Genomic DNA, 24,901 nt, shown 5'->3' with positions numbered 1-24,901 from the left:
ACGGCGCGTACGGTGGGTCGTAGCCGTATGATCCAGTATCGCTGTCGAGTATAGCTGCGCCCTCTGCCGGGTCACAAGGTCTAGGCCCAGAGCACCAGCCACAGGAGACCTGCCACGCGCCCGCCTCGATCCATTCCACCGCCCCTTCACGAACTGCGGGGTAGACTACTTCGGGCCCATTACTGTAAAAGTGGGACGCCGCCGAGAGAAAAGGTGGGGCGCACTATTTACCTGCCTCACCACACGAGCCGTTCACCTCGAGCTTGTCGCTTCTCTCTCTACGGATTCGGCACTAATGGCGTTGAGACGAATGGCAGCACGCCGCGGATGGCCGCGACTGATGTACTCAGACAACGCAACCAACTTCCGCGGCGCCGATCAAGAACTGAAAGCCGCATACGCCGAATGGGCACCCGCCCTAAGAGACGAAGGACTGACCCGGCGTATGGAATGGCGCTACATAGCACCTGGCGCCCCGAACCAAGGAGGCGCATGGGAACGCATGGTGCGCTCTGTCAAGACAGCGCTACAAGCAACGCTTCGAGAAAAGGCACCATCAGACGAAGTGCTAAGAACCCTCCTGACCGAAGCCGAATATTCGATCAATGCTCGGCCCCTAACGCACGTGAGTGTGGACCCTCGCGACCCCGAGGCCCTCACGCCGAACCATTTTTTGCTGGGATCTTCAACGGGTCTACCGAGAACAGGACCCTGTGACGAAGCCGACAGACGAACCTGGCGTACTAGCCAAGCACTCGCAGACCAATTCTGGAGACGCTGGGTACGGGAGTACTTGCCGACCCTAGTACCGCGAGGAGAACCAGCTAGAAAGAATGACACGTCAAAACTACAAGCCGGCGACATAGTGGTTGTCGTCGACAGCACGCTACCGAGGAACGTATGGCCAATGGGAAGGGTAGAACGTACGTACCCTGGGCCTGACGGCAGCGTACGAGTCGCCGATGTCAGAACGAAGACCGGCGTCTTCAAAAGGCCAACATCGAAGCTCGTCGTCCTACTAAAGGAAGAGGAGGCTACGCAAAGCTGCGCCGGGGGGAGAGATGTTGCGGACACCGAGCTACATAATCCGCGCCGACCGCCTACTCGCCAACCACTGTACTAGATGAGAGAATTCCCCGCGCCCCGCACTCCGCGCCGACCGCCTACTCGCCAACCACTGTACTAGATAAGAGAGTGAAATTGGTATTTAAGTAGGAACATTTTTGGTAATAAACACGGATTGAATCCACTTTAATCAAGAGTTTTCATTTGCGATCCAGATCAAGAACCTGAACAATACAGTCCACCGAACAAGAGCTAGAACACCAACACTTGTGTTACTTAATTTTCTCACTTCTCCTCTGTACAGTCACTTAAACACAATAATTTAAATTTTTATTGAATTGATATTCAATTATTTTTGTGAAATTACTGCACTAGTTTGTTATAATTATTAATACAAAGATCGAACAATCAGAAAAAATTCCTTCGATCCGGCCGGATTCGAACCGTCTTCTAGCATACCGTGGCAGACGCTATACCAACTAAGCCACGGAACGAACCAGCGAATCTCACGAATTTTTTTATGTGCTTGTTGTCGTGTCTTTGTATTAGGTTTTTTCAACGACTTTTTAGTTGCGTAACATACATACAAAAAATACAGTCGAATTGAGAACCTCTTCCTTTTTTTGAAGTCGGTTGGTAAAAAATGAACTATTTTTGTTTAGGCGACTGTTGTTAAAAGCAGTGATATTATAAAAAATAATTATCTTGGTAATTCTATTATTAATTAATAATAAATTGAACTTAATAAAAATTCATTGAATAAAATAATTTGTAAAACTTAATGTAGCGTAAATTGGAATGTTTTCTTTGTAAAATTAAAAATAAGGTATTTAATTAATAACTATTGTAACTATAGTGAAAAAATAGGGTGGTTTGCATCAACATTAGACATAACTAGTTGAAGACTGTACCACCTCAGTCAACCGTGCCCATGGGACCTGTAAAGGGCCCGAAACGTCGGTTTGATCGAAAAAACAAATATACGCGATTTAAATCCGGAAAAATAGTTTCATTTCCTAAATGTACGTAATTTAAAAATTAAAATCATAGGTACATGCTGCCTCAGGAATTCAAACCGTTGACCTCTCAATTAAAAAGTAATCGTTCTCCCGCTAAGTGGCTTACAATAATAATAACAATACTCATAGCCCCGCACTAGGGAAACCCTATATCGCGGGTGCCATGGACACACACATAGACAACCACAAATTACACCCAAATTCGCGAGAAAAAGAAATGTAAGCCATACAATCGAACCCTAGCCCTCTGCGTGGTAGACCAGCGTGGTTTGACCACGGAGGTATTAAAGGTATTAATAATACAATAAAGAGTATGAGATTTGTCTGAGACATACAATATGCTACGGTGAAGAGAAAGTGTAATTTTAGTTTAGTATGAACGATATTTAGAGGATGACGTAGATTGTTGTGATTGACACTATTTTGCGACACTATTGATTTCTCCTTCTGACAACACGAAAGTGGATGTCAATTTATCAATACTAGCAACACCGTTCACTTAATCCTAAAATAATTATCTCTGAATTTATTTTCGTTACAGAATGTCAATTCGGGAAACAAGCGAAGGAGCTCGGCTCCACGTGGTTCGCAGACCTGGGCCCGCCCTTCGGCGTTATGTACTGCATCAAATGTGAGTGTATGCCGGTAAGTATTTATTGAACACCACTTCATAATCTGTTATTAAATCGCTATAGTGGTACGAACTTTAATTCGATTCTGAAAAATAAATTGCGGTAATCTATTTAAATAATGTCTGTTTTTTCTATTGGGACAATATGGGCAAAATCTGAAACCATAGAACATCCAGAGAACTTATCTTAGGAACCATTAAGTATTTTTTGTGAAATAAGTTTGGCGTTGTTAATTTTTTGGTTAAGTGTGAGTTGTCCGTAAAAATTAATAAAATTGATACATTTTTTTTACTACTTATCGATTCAGTTTTATTATTATTTTTTATAATGTCCTTGTACTGGAAGAAAAATCGGGATAGCAGAAGTTGGTAAAAAATTATTTAACTAAAATAAATCTAATCATTTTTTTAAATTAGAAAAGTTAAAGGTAATTAATGTAATATTAATAATAAATACTCACGAGAAACATCTGTATAAATATATTTACCCCTAAGTAATATTTACCAGGTTGAGTAAAAGAATAAAGATGTCATCTATGACCAGCTCTAGACAAAGAAATTAATATTAATACAATATATTCAAGACTATCTTACCAAACTATTAATTAATCTAATTTCCCCTATTAAATTTAATGTTGGCGGGTCTGCTATATTAGATGATATTAATAAAAATCATCACATTTTTATTAATGTATACAATTTAATATAGGTACCCTTGTTTTTATAATTTTTATTTTATTATATTCTTTATTGTAATTATAATTCTTTATTATAATTTTTTTTCAATAATGTTTGGTTGGTTGGGAAAAAATAATATTATATATAGGAGCAATTCACGGGTGGATGGACGTACAGCAAAACTAGTAATCCTAGAAACATGAAAAGTGAATGGTATGTTACTTTATTTACCGTAGGCTTAGTAAGAACGGATTTTTCGTAATTAAGCCCCTAAAAAGAGGACGAAAAAGGGCAAAACTCTGTATTAAAAATCGTATTCCTTGAAACTACAAAGATGAAAGTTTGCACAAATGATCTACCATAAAAATGGTAAAATATGACATTTTTTAACGCGGCGTGAGATATGCACTAAAATTGGTTTGGATGCTATTAAATAAAAAATAAATAAATACGTGTTATAATTTCATAATTATAACACGTATTTATTATTAAATCTATTTCTATCTATCTTTATTAAGTCCTTCGGTCCGATTTGTTTCTGAGTGTTCGATCTTTGTATTAATAATCATAACAAACTAGTGGAGTAATTTCACATGAAAAATAATCGAATATGAATTCAATATAAATTTAAATGAATACGTGTTTCAGGGTTTTTCAAAACAACCCCTAAATAGGGGTCAGTTATGGTATAGAAGTGTCTTTAAAATACCTCTTCTTTTATAGAAGATCATGTTAGTTACATTTGGAAACTAGAATATTTTTCATTTGTATTTTAGTAGTACATAATGTGTGTAAAAATTGTATGCGGACGAAGTCGTGGGCAACAGCTAGTAGATAGATACATATATTTGGAGTTCGTAGGTATTCGCGATTGTCACAAATTGAAAAAGAAACTACTGTTGATGACGTGACCATTGGTATGTTTGAAATAACAATTTTCTTTATGATACCAAGTATCTGCACAAACAACGTCGTACATCTGGTGGTAAGCGTCACGCCTGTCTCTAACAGTTGCCATGTCGCTCAGAGCTTAAACCACAAAGATCTGATGGGTACTGCCTTTGCACCCGTTATCCTGAGCCATAAGTTCAAAGTCCCACATGCCTGTAATTTGGGTTTGGGTAAAATCCCGGTTAAAACCCGGGTGGATTGATTGGGTTTTAACCCACTGCCCATATTTGATTATAACAGAATGCATCATTATTGTTACTATTTGTAGCTCTAGTGACTTTCGAAACGTAAGAATTCATTACCTAATGGATATACATGAAGTGGAAAGCTAACTCACACTTATCATTTAAGATATGCGGTTTTGTTGCAAGTTAGTGGCAAGGTCTCCGTCTACCACCTGCTACAGCTGCAGGTGTGCTTTAATATTTCAATGGTGATAATTTATAATACCTCTGTGTTTATCTAATATGCAAGTCTTTGTATAATGTACGACATGTATAACTAGATTGACGCTTCCGAAGACGAAAACAACAACGACAGAAACCTATGATACATTACGGCCATAGAGGAGATATAAAACTATTGACAAATAGTTAAAAATAATAACGTACGCGGTAGCTATAACTAAATTCTATTTGATAGAAGCAATATTTTTATTTTGTACGGTTTTTTAAATACGAGAATATTTTGTGAATTTGCCATAAAAATGTTGTTTTTTTAATTCGTCACTTTATTAATGGAATTCGTCCAGGGAAGTACTGCCACCTTACCTATTTCTGCCGTCAAGCAGTCAGACAGCCAGTCAGTATACTGCGTTCCGGTTTTGAAGGGTAAGGATGCTAGTGAAATTACAGGCAGATCTTTGCAATTTTTAAGCTCTTAGTGGCAATACAACTGTTATGTACTGGCGTGTAGCTTACTTGTTGGTACCGACATTTAATATTATAAAAAAAATACAGGGTGCGAAAGGTATATGTACAATACTTTATATTAAAGTTGCAATGAATAATCGGTATTCGGTTTGTTTTTTGCTATACGGTCGAATGCTGAATCAAAATTTTACCGAACACCAAATACCTGAAAACGAGAGGAAGTGTTAAGAAAAAATACACTAAATTATCACCGAATTTTTATTAATACTGTATGTACACTTAAGCTCGAAAGCGCAATTCTTCGCTTCTTTATCTAAAATTTATTTATTTATTAGGTGTACAAAACAGTTTACATTCACTCTTTAACAAAAGTTTAAACATTATTGCTGGTTCCAGTCTAGAATGTAAACCTAAACATGTCCATGCAGCATTGGTCTTGCGTAAACAATTTTGTTACAATATATTAATAAAACGTACTTAGGCATAATAAAGCTGTAACCTTAAATATTATACAATTAATTTACTATGAGTTACTATGACTATAACTATGAAAGAGGGAAACTGTGGTGCTCGTAGATTCGATTGCGAAGTCATTCAAAATTACAATCAAATACATCCATCTCCAAATAAATGCCAGGATCGGCCATAAGGTCAGAGTAAGGCAGACACATTCTCGTCAAAGGGTAGTAAAAAGAAGTATTATTAGAATACACATTCAATACAAATGATCTAGGAAGGGGTCGTGGACTGCACTTGATGTTAAAGTTAATATAGGACAGAAGCGTCGAGAATTTAAGAATGCAAAATATCAAAGGAAAAGTAACATTAACTAAATTATTTTTCTAGGAGATAAAAAAAACGTAACATCTACAAGAAAGTTACATAATTATATAGATACTTATTATATAGTTTACTTATACTAAATAAACGCTACCAAAATCAACTAAGTACTTATTATTCGCAAAAAAACACATATTTTTCGAAAGTTAATCAAACTGAAGCGTAATAAACAATTACTTTCTTCATTGACTCATAAATGTAAATTCACTTCGAAATAAAGGTGTCGTTTTTGTTTAATTGTATCAAATTATTGATTACTGAAGTTAATAAATGGGATTTTTCTTGCCAATTTTCATACGAGCGTTAATCAGGATATCAAAATGACGGGACGAACAAGTGGTGTGCCTAGTATTAAGGGATATGCCTGTCCAAAGCAGTTGCAGTGCCACTCAGAGATTTAAATCGCATAGATCTCAGGAATACTGTGACTGTGCCAGTCTCTCTGAGACATAATTTGAGAAGCCCCATGTGCCAGTAATTTCACCAACAGCCTTCACCTTCAAAACTGCTTGACGGCAGAATTAGGCAAGGTGGCAGTAATTCCTTGACGATCTCTTTCCCAAGGAGCTCTACTGCTACTATTCCACGCTTCTGGCTGCTTATTCTGTATTCGGCTAGAGGCCGTTTGTTTTTTCGTTTTCTTCGTAATTCGTTGTTCGTAATTCGTTGTAACACTACTTATTACAATTCTTATTTAACAATCATGATAATGGTACGAAGTGCCTACATTGGTACTAACCTTCACCCGTTTCTATTTTTATTAACCCAGAATATATATAGAATATAGAATGTCTACGCACTGGGGTTACTGATAAAGTCCATATATGAACAGGGGCACAGGTCGGGTTAAGTGTGGTGACTCCTTTACAGTCAAGAGGACATCTGATCTTTGGACTGTTCTTATCGTGTGAGGCATAGAGGTGAATTTAAATCTTAACTTGATCTTGACTTTGTACATTATTGCAATGTTTATTTTTTTATATCATAATGTTTTTATGACCATGACGTTCATATTTTTGTAAAACACTCCACTAGTTTGTTGTTATTACTGATATAAAGGGTGATCGATTCGAAAACGTATGTTCGATATAAAGAAATATTTCTACAATCCGGCCGGACTATGGATGGCTCTCCTAACTGAGCTACGGAACGAGTCAGCAGACCTTACGAATTTCTCTACGTGCTTGCTGCAGATCTTTGTTTTTGGTTTTTAATGACTTTTTGCCGTTGCGCCATCTGTGAAAAATGTATAAAAGTTTTTCTTCACTGAATCAGGTACCTTTACAGGTACCAGTGCTGACTAGAGATGCAGCTTTAATAAATGTAATATGAAGTTCATTGAATTGACTATGACAATGTTTTACTACCTTTTAATTATGGTAGTAAAAGAGGTAATGTACAGACACATTAATGTTTCAAAGACCTGAATTTCGACATCAAATTTGGTATTATCAGTTGAAAAAATAGTAATTAAATTCTGGAAGTGAGCAAGGGGCTCAATCGACCTTTTCAATCTATAACTATAATAATAACAATAGTTATATTCCTAAAGTTAACAAATTAATGGAAATTAAAATAATTTCAATTTAATATGATTACAACAAGGTTACAGCTACGGTTTCTCCCGCCAGGTGCAAAAGAAGCGACGGGTGGTGGCAAAAGTCCATTGCCGGAACATCAAGAACGAGTGTCCCGAACCCTCTTGCGACAACCCTGTGCTCATGCCTGGACGATGCTGCAAGATGTGCCCTGGGGATACCAGCTGTAAGTATCTGCAAGTTTCAATGCACATTAACACTTAAAAAGACAGATACACGATAGCGAACACTCTTTTGCGCACATTCACAAACGAGCAATCGCCGGCGAGTGACAAATCCTGGTCGTTTTCGAGCATAACCTGGAGCATTCGATGACAAACTTGGTGCATTTCATTATACATCGTGTCTTGTTCATATACGATGGTTTATAAGTGATCATTATGATTCCCTATCATTACAAAGAGATTTAATATCAGTTTCGTCAATGACGAGCGTTTTGAGTGCATGTTTCCGAGGACATTTCCGCGAACTGAATGCACATTGCTCGTTGCGACATCCACATTGACAAGATTGTGCCCACTTGCGAACTTTATAATTCTCCGCCTACTGTATACACTCAACAAATTTTCGATGTCGAATGCTTATTATATGCAATTCCTCTAGTTGAGGATATTCCTGAAGCACTTCGGTAAATTTTGAGATAACAGCTCTGTTGTACAAAAAAAAGGAGGGGGGATTTTAGCAACTTATAACATAACGATAAACATTTGATATTGCAACTTCGATACGCGCGTAAACAACATCATATTTATAGAGTTCTTAGGTTTTTACAGTCGATATACCTAAGAAACGAAACTATTTTATGGATCTAAATTGCGCGTTTTTTAAATAAACCAGCTCTTCGAGCGCTTTGCAGGTCCTGTGGTCACGGTGGACTTTAACCTTAACGTGACCATGGAACAAGCAAACAGAAAAAACAAGTATATGCGATTTGGATCCTAAAAAATAGTTTCATTTGCAGCCAAGCAAAGAAAAAAACAAATATATCGGGAAAAATAGTATTCAACATCATACTTATTATATTCGGCGTCTATTTTCAGTGCTCGTGTCTCAAACTGATTATACGCATAATCTTGTTAGCTTTATTGAAGAATACTATATTTATAGGACAGCAGCTTTGAAATGCAGCATTATCGTAAAGAAACTTACAATGAGTATAAACAGGTGTAGTATTATTCCTTTATCATTATATCTTGAATGTCTCACTGATTGCTGCGAATAATGAAAAATTATATTTAATGTGCGAACTCCGGTGCACGTCGTTAGCGGCAGCCTCTTGTTGTATTTAGTTGCTAGTCAACTCCTTTAATGGGTCGTAGTCAACGTACCTAATTAAAACAACATTCACACGGGATTCTTTTACTTATCTAGAAAGTTCCCCGTAGATAATTAGGCGCATATTCTGTAGGTTTTTCCTAAAACATATGTGTATTTGCTATAATTGTAGATTAAGATCAGTTAGTTTAATTAATTCGGATTTTGTCTTTTGTTGTACCCTTACAGGGTCCATAACGACCTTAATTTATGTTATCTACCACCGTGTATTATGTTATGCAATAAAGTATGAGTAAGATATGTCGTGGACTACCCTAAAGAAAGAAAAGTTGTTAAATTATTTATGCTATTCAGAGTTTAATTTATTCAGATTTTGTATTTTGCTGTGCCCTAACAGAGTCCATAATGACCTTAACTTATGTTACCTACCACTTTGTACAAAACATTATGGTATGCAATAAAGTATTGATTCAGATATATTGTGAACTACCCTGTGGAAAGAAAACTTTTTAAGTTATTATGTGCAATTTAGAGGTGACATTTTTTGTAACAATAACTTGAGAATAGCCGCTTATCTGACAAAATTATTAATGTGCATCTAATTGGGCGCGTAGTCTGCAGGTGTACCTTGTTTACACTAGTCGATCGTAAATATGATAATGAAATAAGAGATAAAGTGCGGTGATCACTGTCAGCGATTTCGCTCCTGTCTTCGTTAATATCTTGTTTCGTGTCCATTATCGCGCGATCGCCGACACGACTTGCGTAATCTCATCCACCCCAACCCGTATAACGACGAAACGTAACCTTCGATATAATTCCCCAAATAAATGATGTCATCATAATTTTTATACATCTAATCTAACTGATGTCATATCTCTTGCGACGTGACATTTGATAGTGTTTCATAAACGGTTTATTATCCATAATTTGTTGACCAAACACGCAGTTTCATTCAGCAACACACTATTTAGGTTTCTTATGTATTTTTTAATAATACTTGGCGACTAATGATTGCGGTCGTCTCGATTACATTGGAAACAAATAACGTCCGCAACAGGTTAGTGACTCACGGGCCATCTGCCGCGAAAACTATCAACCATGTGGAAGTTGAGTGAACGACATACTGCTTTATAGACACCGAACGTACATATGTTCTCTTTGATGATCGCCATTAATACGCCGTTTTCTGATGACCCGTCTCGCTTGTGTAACATGACACTACTCTAGCTGAGGAGAATAATTTACTCTATACAGACACAAACGCAACATTAAATAAATTATGACAAGTATTTTCTATATATGTAAATTTACTAACAAGTATGACATTCTATTATAATTAATGCAAGCAATGGTTTATACCTATTTTAGTTGTAATAAGGTCATTGATACGAGGCATAATGTATAGTCGCATAAATGTTTCGTTAGTGCCTGTAGGCATTCTTAATGACTTTAGCCATCATTCCTTGGAGCCTTTTTTGTGGAATCGGCAAATTTGTCCACTATAAAAGGTAATTGCGGAATGTAAGAAAGTATGCGTTTGCGCTGTGACAGGAACTCGCGATGACAAATGACAGTCGACTGTCGAGCGGCAGCGGCGGCTCCCACGGCGACACTCTCCCATCAATATACAGTACACTACAGTAGCCTTACCGTACTTACGGAACCGTACCGGGTCGTTGGGGCTTGTCGTCCAATAAAATTTTATAATAATTATTTAAATTTTGATATTGCAAGGGAAACGTGTTTATAAAATTATAAAATTTGATTATACACTTTCGGCAAATTAAGGCGTCGTGGGATTGGTGTGGTGGCAGCGGCGATGCCGACGATGCGTCTGGTCGCGGCTCGCGTTCGTCAGCAGGCCTATATCGAGAGCATTACAATGGCATTACTCAGATGCACTGGGCGGTGGTGCAGAAATGGCACGCGCTGGTGCGCCCCCCTGCGCCCGCGTCGCTGCTGCAAATAGCTGCTGCTGCTGGTTATTCCGGGCGCGGCCGTCGACCCGCCGCCGCGACGCCGTCTGCGCGCCTTTTTAGCGGACACTTCTTACAATACACGCATTTTTTGCGAACAAATATCGAGGATGTCAACGTACCCCAAGTATTTCTTTATTTCTAAGGAATTTTCATAAGGATGACGGAAACAACAGACATAATCGCAAACGCAGAACAGGCTTCAAAACGTATTTCATTTGAAACATTTCGTTTTGTACTAATATATACTTACTCAACTTACTTTTTATTTAGGTATTTACATATAAATATAAACAGAGATTAATGTTATTGCCAAGAGTTTTTATTCGTAGTCGTAAAACAATTATATAAATTCACTTACATAACTTTATGAACGATACAATATGTGTGGATTTATAGCCACACAAGATTGAAACTTTCAGTTAAAGATTAGAAAATTTATAATAACTTGTAATTAACTTCGAAGTCGTGATACGTAAACTGATAAATCCCTTCTAATAATAGCACAATAATGAACAAATTACCTCAATTGTTAACTATGTCACGAGTATTATTGAGTGCTTTAACCAATGGTAACATACAATAGCTACTATCAGGGGTTTTAACAAATTTTAGAACAGTAAATGATAAACAATAGTTACATATACCAGATTGTAAGTTGTTGAGCTCGTGCGGTGTTCATGATTGATCGGGGATCACATCGGACCAGTCGATCACGAGTGTATCTAATTCAGTGTGCTGCAAGCTGCATGTGCGTTCGAGGAATTTGTTTTGTGCACGCCGATGCCCGACGCCGTACAATCGCAGTTTTATTTTTGCGAGATCAGTGTCTCTGCTTCGCAACGCATTCCTCCCTGCATAATTTTGTTTGCGCCTTTTCACACTTCTTTTTGCGGACGAGATGTTTTGATGTCGAGAGGAAAAAGACAGCTTGATATGTCTGGCCGTTCACGTCGTAGTTTCTACACATATGACGATCGACGCGGCGGTATTCCATGTGATCGTACTCGTATTATATCGCATCTAGTGCAACATTTAATGGGTTGAATAGGGGAGCAGCCGCAAGAGTACTTGTTATTACTTTAATGTCGGCTAATGAGCAGCATTAGGTGAATGCGGTTAGTGGGCAAGCCTATCGTGAGTAATAGTGGCATGGTTTGTGGTGCGGACGGAGCGTGACTTGCCTCCGCAGACTTAGCAGCTGACCCTCACTGGCGCCGACCGTTTTTGATTTACTTCCAACATTAAATCTTTCGGGTAATCCAGATCGGTTATATATTTTAGAGGTATTTATTGAGGGCAGTTCACGACACAAATCGAATGCCCGAAGCGCAAGTCCCCGCTGGATATAGTTAATTTGCTGGAAACTTTACGAGCGACCTCAACTTTAACGGTCGAGCGGCCACTGCCTGATAAATCCGTAAATGGGCGCTCCCATTTTTATTGTTTACAGCAGCAATAAGTCAATGCATATGAGAATACATCAATCGCAGTCATATAACACTAATAAAGGAAAGGATCACGGATCTATAGGTTTATTTATAAAATAGTAACAACCTCGTAGGACTATATTACTTAGGTGCCTACATCATAAACAACACAAATGTTATTCCACGACTTGTAATAATTAATCAATTTTACTTTCATAAAAAAGTTTAAATATTTAAATATAACGCTGTCAACGATGAAAACTCTGTGATAACAACAGAAAGCGCAAGGGTAAATACCATGTGCGATGCAAAACGCTAAAGCGGGGGTGGATAGACGTTTGCACGTTTTAATTTACTACTGTAGCAAGATACAACGTGCAACCGTTTAGTACAGTAGTTACTACTATCAAATATAGACCTAAAAAGTATCAAATAGGACAATAAAATCATAAAAAGTTTATTTTTGGTAAATCTAAATTGTTTTGTAAAAAGTCATGGAACAAAAGTTCTTTGTTTATGATGTAAGTAATACAGTTCTGCAAGGTTGTTAATATTTTGCAAATAGCCCTGTTTAATGCGTCGAGTTAAAATGGAAACACGAATAAACCGTGTATTAGTCGTTTGCCAAATGACGTAATTTGATTATCACGTATAGGAGGTATTTGTTGAAACAATGCGAAAACGTGATTGCGTAAATAGAGAACATATGCGGAGTGCAAACAGGCGTCGGCGTCGTCGCGACGGGCGCCTGCGGCGCCGGCGGCGGTGCCCCCGGCCGAGGACGCCACGATCTGTACGCATCATCTGTGTGCACTGTCGTATGTCACTCGATTGTTGTTGTAAAAGAACTTTGTTTAATCTTTACTATGGTACACTAGTATTCAAAGACTCACATTTTAACTCCTGCGTCGCAATGTTAAAATATGTGCACGTGCTAATATTTCATTTTCATTGCGGAATATAAGCAGTTATCATTTCGACGATATACCTCAAAAATATTGCAATAAAATGCTTGTAAAGTAAGCATGTTTTTAATTAGCTAGTCATAAAAATGATAATTCTACTAAGTACTACAAAATTTGCAATATCACGAGATGGTAAAAATATCCATTAATACTGCAATGCAAATGTTTACTTTAATGTTGATGTGTGTATATGAAAATGGACGACTCGCACTTTAGCGCCGCAAATATGCGGGTTTATTTGAAGCTACGCAGTGACATTAAAGTTAGACAGTTTAGTATTTTGCGTGAACATTTAGTTCCCTTTACGTAGGTTCAGCTTTACACATTTAGTAAAGTGGATTAGTGCACACTAGACTTGTGTGTAAAATCGGCGTGGTGAAAATTTGTTTTATTGTAATGAGTATTAACTTCCTTTTTAATTATTTACTATTTTTCAATACAAACAAAATTAATTTGGTTCCAAGTCAGATCGGCGCACATGTCCAGTGCACACGAATAATTGGGCTGATTTATTTGTTTATCGAGCTCAGAAAAACTGCAAATTGGTTATTCAATTCATTGACGAGAAACATAAATGAGGTAAGTAATATTAAAAAGACGGACAAATTACATTTTAACCCCGATATCGTGGCACTATTTTTTTTTCACATATCATGCCAGGTCCTACCTAGTACAAACGAGTTCTTTAAAATTGACTTACTTAGTCAAAATCAAACTTCATCAGCCATATACAGTATAGAATATGTACAATATTGGTTTTATTCACAGTCACATCTGCGTCGAGCGTCTAAGTAGGCATTTATCAAAAATTTTACTTTACACTGACACTGCATGTGCGCGTGCGGTCTCTTGGTAGTTATCTATCAGGGCAGCTGAAATTACGCAAGCTTGCGTTTTCATTTATCACGGTTATTTGACGCTTACGAGCCGACAACTGAGTAAAAATATGACTTTGTTTACTTCTCAGCACTGCGCTGTCGCATTTCATATTTAAATATTTTAAAGGGCTCTTTATAATGTGTATGTTTGTAAAGTTGAGGTTATAATTTGCTGTTTTTAGTGATATTATTTAATGAACTGAATATGGTCAATATTTATCATCATCGTCATTAACCCGTTAGGTGCACGTCCCACTACTGGGCGCGGGTCTCCTACAAGGAGAGGAGATATTTTAGGTCATAGGTTTCCAATAAAAATGGAAGTAAATTAATTTGCTCCTCCGCGAACCCAGTGAAGGTTAAATCGTGCAAAATATGCGCTAATGTTGAATATTTGTTTTTTTTTGCAGTTAATTTTATTCAAAAGAAAAATTCTACATAAGCGCAGCTATTTTGCACGATTTAATCTTCACTGTGTTCGCGGAGTAGCAAATAAATTTACTTCCATTTTTATTAAAATGGACTTCCGCAAGTAACGCCTGAATGTATTAATAGTTTTCCAAACTTTTTGGTTCACCGCCCACATAAGCAAAATAAAAATTCAAAGCCCAAAAAATAATTGAAAATAGATATTATTATGCTATTCTTATCTTTTACACAGTTCTAAATATAAAATAATAATATATGCGTTCCAGGCAGCGCTACATCCGATGTAGCGCAGGCTGGATAATAAGAAGGCGGTTTTGTATTTAGAACTAGACAAAAAAGAGGGTTGTTGTCAAAGGAAGATTGGCTCTGGATGAATCTTCTAGCTAAATGCTCGAAGTACATCTTTAATTATGATTATACTCCTTGTTTAAATATTAAACAGTACCTTTCACTGCGCTATAACCAAGGCTAGGCTTACACAGTACTTATATTTGGACCCAGAGTTTGCGTCGAGTCTAGTATCCCGATTCATATTTTGCATAATTTAATTGCATAATTTAATCCCGAAGGAGAATTCGGGATTAAATTATGCAATTCCATCGTAAACTCTTCGTGTTACAACCTGTAGAATACCGATAAGCAGGTAACTTTACGACGGTCTTCAAGACTCTACACCTTCACCTCTAATCGCTTTTATTGACCGGCTCAATGCGATTCCATGTCGATAAGTATGTGGACTCCCTTAGATATCTATTACCGAGTTAACGAGTGCATGACAATTTTTGCACAAAGTAAAATTGCAACAGTGCAATACCACATTTTGGTATTTATGTTCAACACGTGTTTCAAAAACGTTACAAGAGGCGTAAATGTGTTTTTAATGCAAATGAAGCAAAATGACAGAGCATTATAATCGCACGCCTGGGGTAGTTATGCAACTGGTGGCTCTCCAGCTATCATAACGCATGTCGTCGCTCTGTTATCATAATTATCATTTCATAGATATGATGTTGATAATAAATTACGCATTTGTTTCTAAAAATAAATGCTCCAGTTTTGTAATTATAAATTTGTGATTGCGGTTGTGACTTATTTATCATTGTTATACATTTTAATAGGTGGCAATTGATAGATAAAGATGCAAACGGTCGGTTTTATTGTTTTTACACATAAGTCTCCTTATTAGCGTATCTTTTTCTCAATTCAACTTGCTTTATGTTTGAATGACCTCAATTCTTTTTTTTTATTTATAAGACATATGTCCTTCAGGGTAATGTCTTTTAAAACACCTGATTTCACCATTTCTAAGATATTGTAAAGAAAAATATCACATTCGTGATCAGATTTGTTGTCATTTTAGCAGATATTTTTTGAATGATTTTTAGAAAGAATCAAGTACAATAGAATTTTTTTGCTGTCCTGGGTTTATACTACGTAATCGACATTTTTAGCAAAATTGAGTTACTAACATATCTGGAATAAGCGAAACGAGATCTACAACCCCCTATAAGTGGTTCTTTTTATGTCTTATTGAGTTTCAATTTTAGTGTTAAGCGTAAAATGAGTGTAATCGATATTTTTTAAAGAAAATTAACTTTATGAGCCATCTCGAAAGTTACCAAAATGCAAACTCGTTGTTTATGACAAGGAGGCTAGTTTTAGTGCACTCCTATGTTGTAAATATAGCCAAGATTCGCACGAGGAGTAACTCTTCCACATTTTTATGGCGTACGACATTGGAGTGGAATTTCCTGCCTGCAGACTTGTTCTTTGAATGCTATAAATTGGACGTTTTGCGAGAGTGAATAGGCATCGTATAAGTGTGCATGCTCTATCACTGCCCTAATCGTCACTTTCCATCAGGGGAGATGAAGAATGCGCACTTATTTTTTATAAAAAAAGCTTTATTTTTGTGTAAAGCTGTCCGAGCGGAAGCGAAACGCGCAATATATTTTTCGCTCTTAGGCTCGACTCACACTACCGCAGAGTCGGAGCGTCGCGACGACGCGCTCAAGTTTTTCGCCTATAGCATATGCATCTCTATTTTCCCATAATTAAGGTACAAATTTGTGTTACGCGAATGTGGATGCTTGGTTAATGTCGTCTCTAACCTTGATCGCAGTGACGCGTCAGACTCACGTCCGATCACAATCCGAGCGCGCTACGTCAACGCGCATTGTAGTTGAAAAACAGTCGCGACGCGACGCTTCGACTCTGCGACAGTGTGAGTTGAGTCTTATTGATGGACATAAAACTTTTTTGTAAATAAGTGTGGGAAATCCTTAATGTCACGGAAGCAAGAGTTTTCATTTGACGATACAAAAATACACCCACTGTTGAAGTTTTAGTGTAAAATGTGTAAGTGTAATTACTGGGACTAGTGGTGGCCCAGTGCGAGGTTTGAGTCCTGTTTTCTGCATGTACTAGTTGGTAATACCTCTCGCTGACAGTAAAGAGAAACATCATATGAAACCTGCAGCCGAAGGTACCTAGACAACCCTTGAAAAACGTGTGAAGTCTTCGCCCCCCAATTGCTTCCGATGCTCCTATCACACCCCAGTGAGCGCTGAAGAGTCCTTGGTGGCAGGGGCCATCTGAAGCATTTGACATAATTACATAATTTACCCTTAAAAACCGAAACGCACTAATGCTTTATATATATAATGCACATTATTGCTTGGCGGCAGAAATAAGTAAGGTGGCAGTACTTCCTTGGATGAACTCTTTCATATGGACCCCTACTGCTACTAAAACTTATTCCTACAATTAAAAGAATTTATAATTTATGTATATTAATTTATAATATTTCAAATATATTCGTGTTTGATATTAAATTTTACTACGGTATTCAAACGTTTTACGACCAACCTAATGCAGTAAAGTGAATAAGATATTCCGTAGTGTATATACTACGTAAAAGGTCACAGGCGAGACGCGAAGGCTATTGGGAAAGTAGTCTGGCGCCGGCGCAGTCGCCTAAGCAAATTTGGTGAGCATGAGCGTGCAACTGTACGCTACTGAAGTCCTTCATACATATACCTAGCGACAATAAGTGCTGTCTCAAACAGGCGTTAGCTGTTAATTAAGGATGTCGAAGGTCGATGTCGTCGATTACCTTTTAGCGCACGCAGATACTATATAGTATTTATATTTAGCATTTTTATTTTACACCCATTGCTTGTCTGGCATAAAAAGTTTGTAACAAACTTAATCTTGTATAAATATATTTATTTGCACTTTAAAGCTAAATCAAATTAAATCCCCGGTTTTCTATAAATGCAATCGCATAAAGAGCAGTTTAAAACCGAAGTTCATATACAAGTACTTAGGTAATACCTGATTGTACCAATGTTATTTTGTGTCACGTTCAAGATGGTATTACACTAAACCGCAGAAGCAAAATTGACAATAAAAAAGAAAATACAAAGAAAAACGTCAGCGAATGTTGGTCATTAACCAAGGACGTGATACAATCGAGTGAACTTGTAAACGGCAGGCTAAACGTTTAATACACGCGCCTTTATGGCCCGCGCGTGCGCAGGTTATGATCTCGCGCTAGGCGCCATTTCCATACAATTTTCATTGTTCACAGAAACATGGCGCCGCCGTTCACTCGTTCATATGTAATTTTATGATCAGACGCTTGCAAATGGTGTTTTCTCTGCTTCATAAGCTGTCGCTTGAATGTGAATAGAGTTTGACGCCTCGTTTTAGGTGTCAGGAATGTTAACATTTCACGAAAGTTTGTTTTGAAAGCAGCTTGATCATTTGTCTCTTGCGAAATTTTTTGAATATGACAGACAGTCTTCAGAGGTTTATACTTTACGAGCGGAAACAAATCGACAGAGTCAATAAACATCACGTTACTCAATCGAATTTACAGCATAAGCGCACTGTCCGTTCAGAGCCCCGTGAGTCATCTGCTGTTTTTGAATGAGAATTAGGTCATTTCGAGATTTTCGTAAGAGTCGTAAGTTGCTTTAAAATATTCCAGCTGAATGCATATTTGATGTGATGTACGTGATTTTAAATCTTGCCAGCGCATTAGGGATGTGCAGGAGTCGAATAATTTCGCATGACATGGTTACAGAAGCAAATAAATGCCTATCGTGTAATTCCATTTGTGTCAAATTATTGGTAAAACATGCGTTAAATGAAGGTCTGAACGGCATCAGTGTGGATGTTTATTTGATCTAGTGCGTTATTGGGATCGGCCGATGAAAGAAGCATGTAAACATTTAGATTTTGTGCGAGCATTTCGCGCCTGCGCCATTCAATACCGCACTGCTGATGAGAGATTTATCCTGAACGAGGCGGTGTTACGTATCGAAGGCAACGATGGACCTGTGGGTCGTTGGAACATGTATTATTTCATTCAAATGCAGGTGATGTTTTTATTGCAATAAATAGCATATAGGCTGCATTCCTTTTAAGATTACCCTTGTTACTATGTTTTAATCCGATTGTACATGCTATGAAATGTCCACGGTGCACAAGCATTTGAGAGTAAAGCGAGAACGTTGCAATGATGTGGGATTTCTGTAGATAACAGACATTAATAAGATTAGTATTAGACGTAAATGTAACATAACTCATGATCGTAATCCGTGTAAGCTTTTCAAAGAATTCGTTATAAGATTAGAAATGGTACTAAAAATTTTAACGATACGTATTTTTTACGTTTCGGGTCGACTTCAGTTACTTAAGTAGAAGAATGGATTTCGATTAGAGATTGGTGATGAGATGAGTATCTTGTTAGAAATGTCTATCGTGGCTTAGCCTCTAATATATCTGTTTTGGATGTTGTCAGATATTTAGTCCTGACGCATTAAAAAGCCTAATCGAAGCCATAAAAATATAAAAGTGTGAACGTAATATAAATTCTTGGCATGCACGTAGACTAAAAATTAACACATGTAAGATTAATACCGGTGCTAATCGTTAGGCTTACAAGTGAACGTCTTTAGAAACATGAGGTCTCCGAGTTAAAAGCAGTATACCTACAGGGCGTTCATGTAACTAGAGCGACGTATTAAAGGGGTTTTGTAAGTCAAAAGCGAAAATTTTAAAATTAAAATAAATAGTGTGTGCTGTTTTTTTAATGGTTTAAATTCGTGCGCATTTCGCCTGATGGAAAGTGACGATGAGATAGATGATGGAGCATGCACACCTATGCCTATTCAATTTCACCTTAAAAAGGTCTAAGTTATAGCGTTCAGGAACAAATATGCAGGCGGAGAATTCTTCTCCACACCGTTCGTTATATAAATGTAGAAGCGTAACGCTTCGTGCGAATATTGGGTATATCCACAACCTAGGGGTGGAGCCGAATCCTACGTCAAGTCTCCCGATGATAGAAAGAGGATGGCGTAATGATATCGTGCAATTCCGTCGCACTTCCGTAGTCGAGTGGCTTGCACATTAGTTTTAATGGTGTCGGGTTCGATCCCCGGCCGGGTCAATGTCTAAAAACTTTTCTATACTGTCTCGGGTCTGGTTTTTTTTGGTACCGTCGTTGTTTCTGATTTTCATAATACGAGTGCTTTAGTTACTTAATTTGGGATGATCATCATGCGATCGCATCAGACAACATCGCATACTTTGCATGCGCAAAGTATGCGATGTTGTTTAATATTAATAAACGGAAAAGCGAACAAAATTCGAAGTATTGGACTAAAAATATACCAAAACTTTATCCTTAATACCAATATTACTTTATCCTTAATAACCAATTTCCAAAATGGCTTTTATAGCAAAGCATTATACATTACCCAAATATTTTTTAAATATCGTATGACTAAACATTCTGTCTGTACCACATACATACTCAACAAAATAGAAATACTATCTATATTGTGACCTATAATGAGTTTACAATTTAATAACGATAATGTATACAAATCGCAGTATCGTCGGGGATAGTACAAATCCGCGTATGTAGTATTGGTAAAAGCCGCGTATCTTTACCAAACCAAATTTCACAGGAGAGGGATACAACATTATTACTTTGTTATTTCAATGGCTACGATTTTCATTTGTGCATAGTAAGCATTAATTTGTGTTATCTACGGACTGATAACAATAGATTCACGTAACTCACGCTAATTTGGTTGCCACGACATTTACGCGGATTTGATGTGGTCACTAAATTACCAAAATGGAAACTCCTAATCAAATGCTACTTACGCGTAATTATTAATTTTAAATTTACCTGTCACCCCAAGGTTGCTTGGAAAAAGCATGCTATTTTGCCTTATTGATTGACTGTTGTACGTCTTTTCTTGGGTGCAATGTATAGTATAGTATATCTATGGGAGTATGGCGTACCACTTTTTAGTAGCAGTAGAGTTCCTAGTTAAAGAGTTTGCCAAGGGAAATGCTGCCACCTCACCTATTTCTGCCACCAAGCAGTAATATGAGCATTACTGCGTTACGGTTTTGAAGGGTAAGGGCGCTGGTGAAATTACGGGCACAAGGGCATTGTCAACTTGTGTCTCAGGGTGTCGGGCGCAGTGGCAGTACCCCTTAGATCTTTGCGGTTTAAAGCTCTAAGTGGCATTGCAATTGTTATGGACAGGCGTGAGCTTACCATTAGGCGCACGACTTGTTCGTCACTTGATATTATAAAAAAAAGGTATGCAGCAAATACATCAATATAAGAATTTTCTTCCAATACTTACTACTAAGTTGGAGATTAAGTTTCATATGCAACCCGAAAGGAATCGTGTTAAATAGACCACTGTTATCTCGTCCTACTAGCTATTACTTACTTTTTTACATTAGAAATTGAAATCAATAATCGTGTTTGATTTATACTATCTACACAGGGATTGGACACTATCTGGAAAGGACATCATGTGAAATACATTATTAAGCCAACAGATAGTGAATTTTATTCATATTATCCTATATCTATGTTAAGAAAACGATGTTCAAAGTCTCAAATAGCACTTTATACAAATTGACATTTTTTGGAAGTATACCTTCTTTTACAAATATACCAAAAATAGTTATTTTAGGTACAAATTTTTTGTTTGTGATACTCAGCGACATGACGAACAAATTAAGCGCCTGGTGGTAAACGACACGCTTAACAGTTACAACTCCACTCAGAGCTTTAAACCGCAATGATCTGTGGAGCACTGCCACCGTCTCATGTGCCTGAAATTTTACCAACAGCACCCTTACAAAAAAAGCACCCTTACTAAAACTCTGAAGTTTTCGCGATACTTTTTTCCAATCAGACACAGATAAGAAACTCAATCGAGCGGGAAAATAATATGGCGCCACCGTCTATATAGAAACTACTACTACTCCTACTACTGTACTACTGGCTGTTTGAGTTTGTTTACTCGGAGTAAATAAAAAAAATTGGATTAAAAGATGCATTTTACTCCCGCTACTTAAGACTATATTGACATACTTTTACAGCATGAGAAGTGAAAAAGGTATTTCTTTATTTGTATCTAAACTTAAGAAATTATTACAGAGAGCGTAAATTACATGTATTTATTACAACTAGCCCTTAATTTGAATTTACAAAATTAATAATAAGACCCGAAGATAACCTTGGCCTTTAACATTCGCTTTATAAGCCTCATAATTCTACCTATAATGTGCCATAAAGCAATGTTAACAATTTCTCAAACATCGGTAGGTATAGTATCTATTTGTTGATTTGCCCTGCCCTGTTTTGATAGCTAGCTACTCGTTTTCGCAATGCTAGTGACAATCTAGGACATGTTTCTTTTATTTGTTTTGATGTTTGAAGAAATTATTTACGTGAGATAAACTTGTCATATCAAAGATAGATACAGCAAATATTTTACTAAGGATTTTGTGTAGAGATACAGAATATGGCTGTGAGTTATACTATGCGTTACTATTAGCTTAATATAGTGTTCCTAGATTTAACGGTTTATCAGACTACTTAAAAAATTTCGAATGCGGCGGCGCGCCTTGTAAATAATTCACGGAATTGTCGTTGCTGAATGCAGATGACTAATTTAGTATTCTAGTAGGGGAGGCAACTAAACAATATTTAGAAACAATAGTAGGGCGGGAGATTAGTATGGAGGTCACGGATTGAGATCTTTGACCCCTGGTATCCCACGTTTCATGGTCAGCTAGTGGCGCCGACACAGGGCGCCACATGGCCGCGCACAATGCCGCCATTTATGCAGTAGAAACGGAGCATGATCTCTATTCTTGTATCTGACTGATAGCCTGTGAATGTCAAGATCAGACAGAGGAAACGAGAAATAAATCGAGAATTGATTACGTGAGCTGTTTACAGCTTTGATTTCGTATATTAAAATTATCAAGGTTTTCACTGAACAATGAAGTCATTGATTTGTTTGTAATTTATAAATAAGAAATCAAAAACATCGCTTCTGCTTGTTTTATATGTAACTAATCCAATCCACTTTGGATACTGTAGAAAATTTGGGTTGAAAATTTTCTAGGTAGTCATAATTAGCCAATCGCATGAAATTCCTACTGCTTGTTGTTAGGTATGTAATAAAAGAACGTCAAAAATTACTTTTATATTATATTATTGTCGCTTGCTTGAAAGTAAAACCACATAAGTGATTTTTTCCACAAAAATAAATTATATAGGTAGCTGTGGTAGGTAACTGCGTCCGTGGTCGAATGGTTACCATGCTGAACTGCCATGCAGAGGTCCCGGGTCCGATTCTCGGGCCGGGGGAAATATTTGTATGGTCTATATTTATTTCTCTTGTGACTTTGGGTGTAATTTGTGGTTATGCACCTATCTGTGTGTCCATGGCACCCGCGATACAGTGTCTCTCCAGTGCGGAGCTATGAGTGTGTGTGTTGTTTGTTTATATCGTAATCTTTTAGCAGGTAAAATTCTTGCTAAGTTTATAGCTTTTTGTTATTGTTGAGTTTTGCCTAAATATCGTGATTTTCTTACTACAGCCTTATAATTTTGAGGCATTTTTATGGAAAATGCCACTTATGTGGTTTTACTTTTCAGTAGACGACATATACAATGTGATCTCGGTTGTCATTGTAAGAATCTCACATTTCGTTTTATTATATTAAAACAGTGCTGTTACGCATTTAACCTTTTGTTTAAAAACTTCGAACTTGATCACATGTGTATGCGTAATTTTTTTAAATTGGTTCCCTAACTCAGGTACTACCAGGTAGGTATTACCTCAGCTCTAAATAAATCTTATTTTCTAACCTACTTGCTACTAGATGACCATAAAATGTGGTCCACTATTGTCAGTTTGGGACCTCTGTACAAATCTCCTCGTTCTATTGTTTCTAAGGTCTGTTTTCATTACCAGCTCATAAAAGTTCTTTACATTATTTTAATTTTGTATTTTGCATTTTCGTTAACGATTCAGAGGTGTCAAACATCGGTAGGCTTGGCCACCGTTGGAATCGATGAGTCACTTTATGTGATGCGATCATCGACGTTTAGCTAATAAATAGAGAAGGAATCAATTTCGTTACGGCTATGAATAGTTATGATTAGAGAATAAGCTATAAAATATCGGATAATTACGAGTATGGAGTATAGTGAACGTAATTATTTATATGATGATTTATTGGTAATTACATAGTTATAAAAAAAGACGAATATTAAACACAGAATGTACTGTGCCTAAATAGCAATACTCGATACTCAATACTTTATTGCATACCACGATGTTATATACAAGGTGATAGGTAATTTGATATATATATGTATATAATATAGTAAAATACAATGTTAATAATCTAAACTAATATTATGATATTGTGTATTAAAAAAAAAAATTGTGATAACATAATAATTATTTATATTAATTATTGTTTTACAATAATATAATTTATTAGACATATCTAAATTATGCATCGAGTATATAACCAGAAATAGAGACGAAATAAGGGCCATCCACCAGGGCAACTCATCAGTCAAATGGACCTTATATCACTTTTAAATATCAAGTCTCGTTTGCGCTGAAATCACAAATTAGAAAGCTGAAATAGTACAGCGCCAACGACTGACCAGTGTGTTCGTCTCCGTATATTCCAAAAATATTCTGAATTTATTGTAAAATAGATAATATCTCTAATTATGTGGGCTGTTCCATTTGGTGGGAAAAACAGCAAAACATTCAATTACAATACAAACGGAATCACATTTCATCGGTAATTAAATATTAAATATATAATTTTTCAACTTTCGTCCATTACAGCAAAGCTCAAGTTAAACTGGTCGATTTGAAGTGAAACAATTGACGACACCCGTCTATTGTTTCGAATTCGGGCT

At 37.0% G+C, this 24,901-nt stretch overlaps 1 protein-coding gene across 1 annotated transcript in view; it reads left to right on the top strand.

Annotated features, from left to right (window-relative positions):
• LOC113235797 (dorsal-ventral patterning protein Sog) overlaps positions 1-24,901 on the top strand; it is a 118,303-nt gene that overhangs the window by 62,078 nt on the left and 31,324 nt on the right. Inside the window, exons 2-3 of the mRNA XM_026471702.1 lie at positions 2,626-2,729; positions 7,688-7,820. Coding sequence (XP_026327487.1) covers positions 2,626-2,729; positions 7,688-7,820 — 237 coding nt within the window. The remainder of the gene's footprint in view (positions 1-2,625; positions 2,730-7,687; positions 7,821-24,901) is intronic.

Source organism: Hyposmocoma kahamanoa, unplaced genomic scaffold (genome assembly GCF_003589595.1).
Source record: "Hyposmocoma kahamanoa isolate Upper Pololo Valley unplaced genomic scaffold, ASM358959v1 88, whole genome shotgun sequence".
Lineage (NCBI taxonomy): Eukaryota > Metazoa > Arthropoda > Insecta > Lepidoptera > Cosmopterigidae > Hyposmocoma > Hyposmocoma kahamanoa.
Note: the sequence above shows the minus strand (reverse complement) of the source record. Positions and strands in the feature narration are given on the sequence as shown.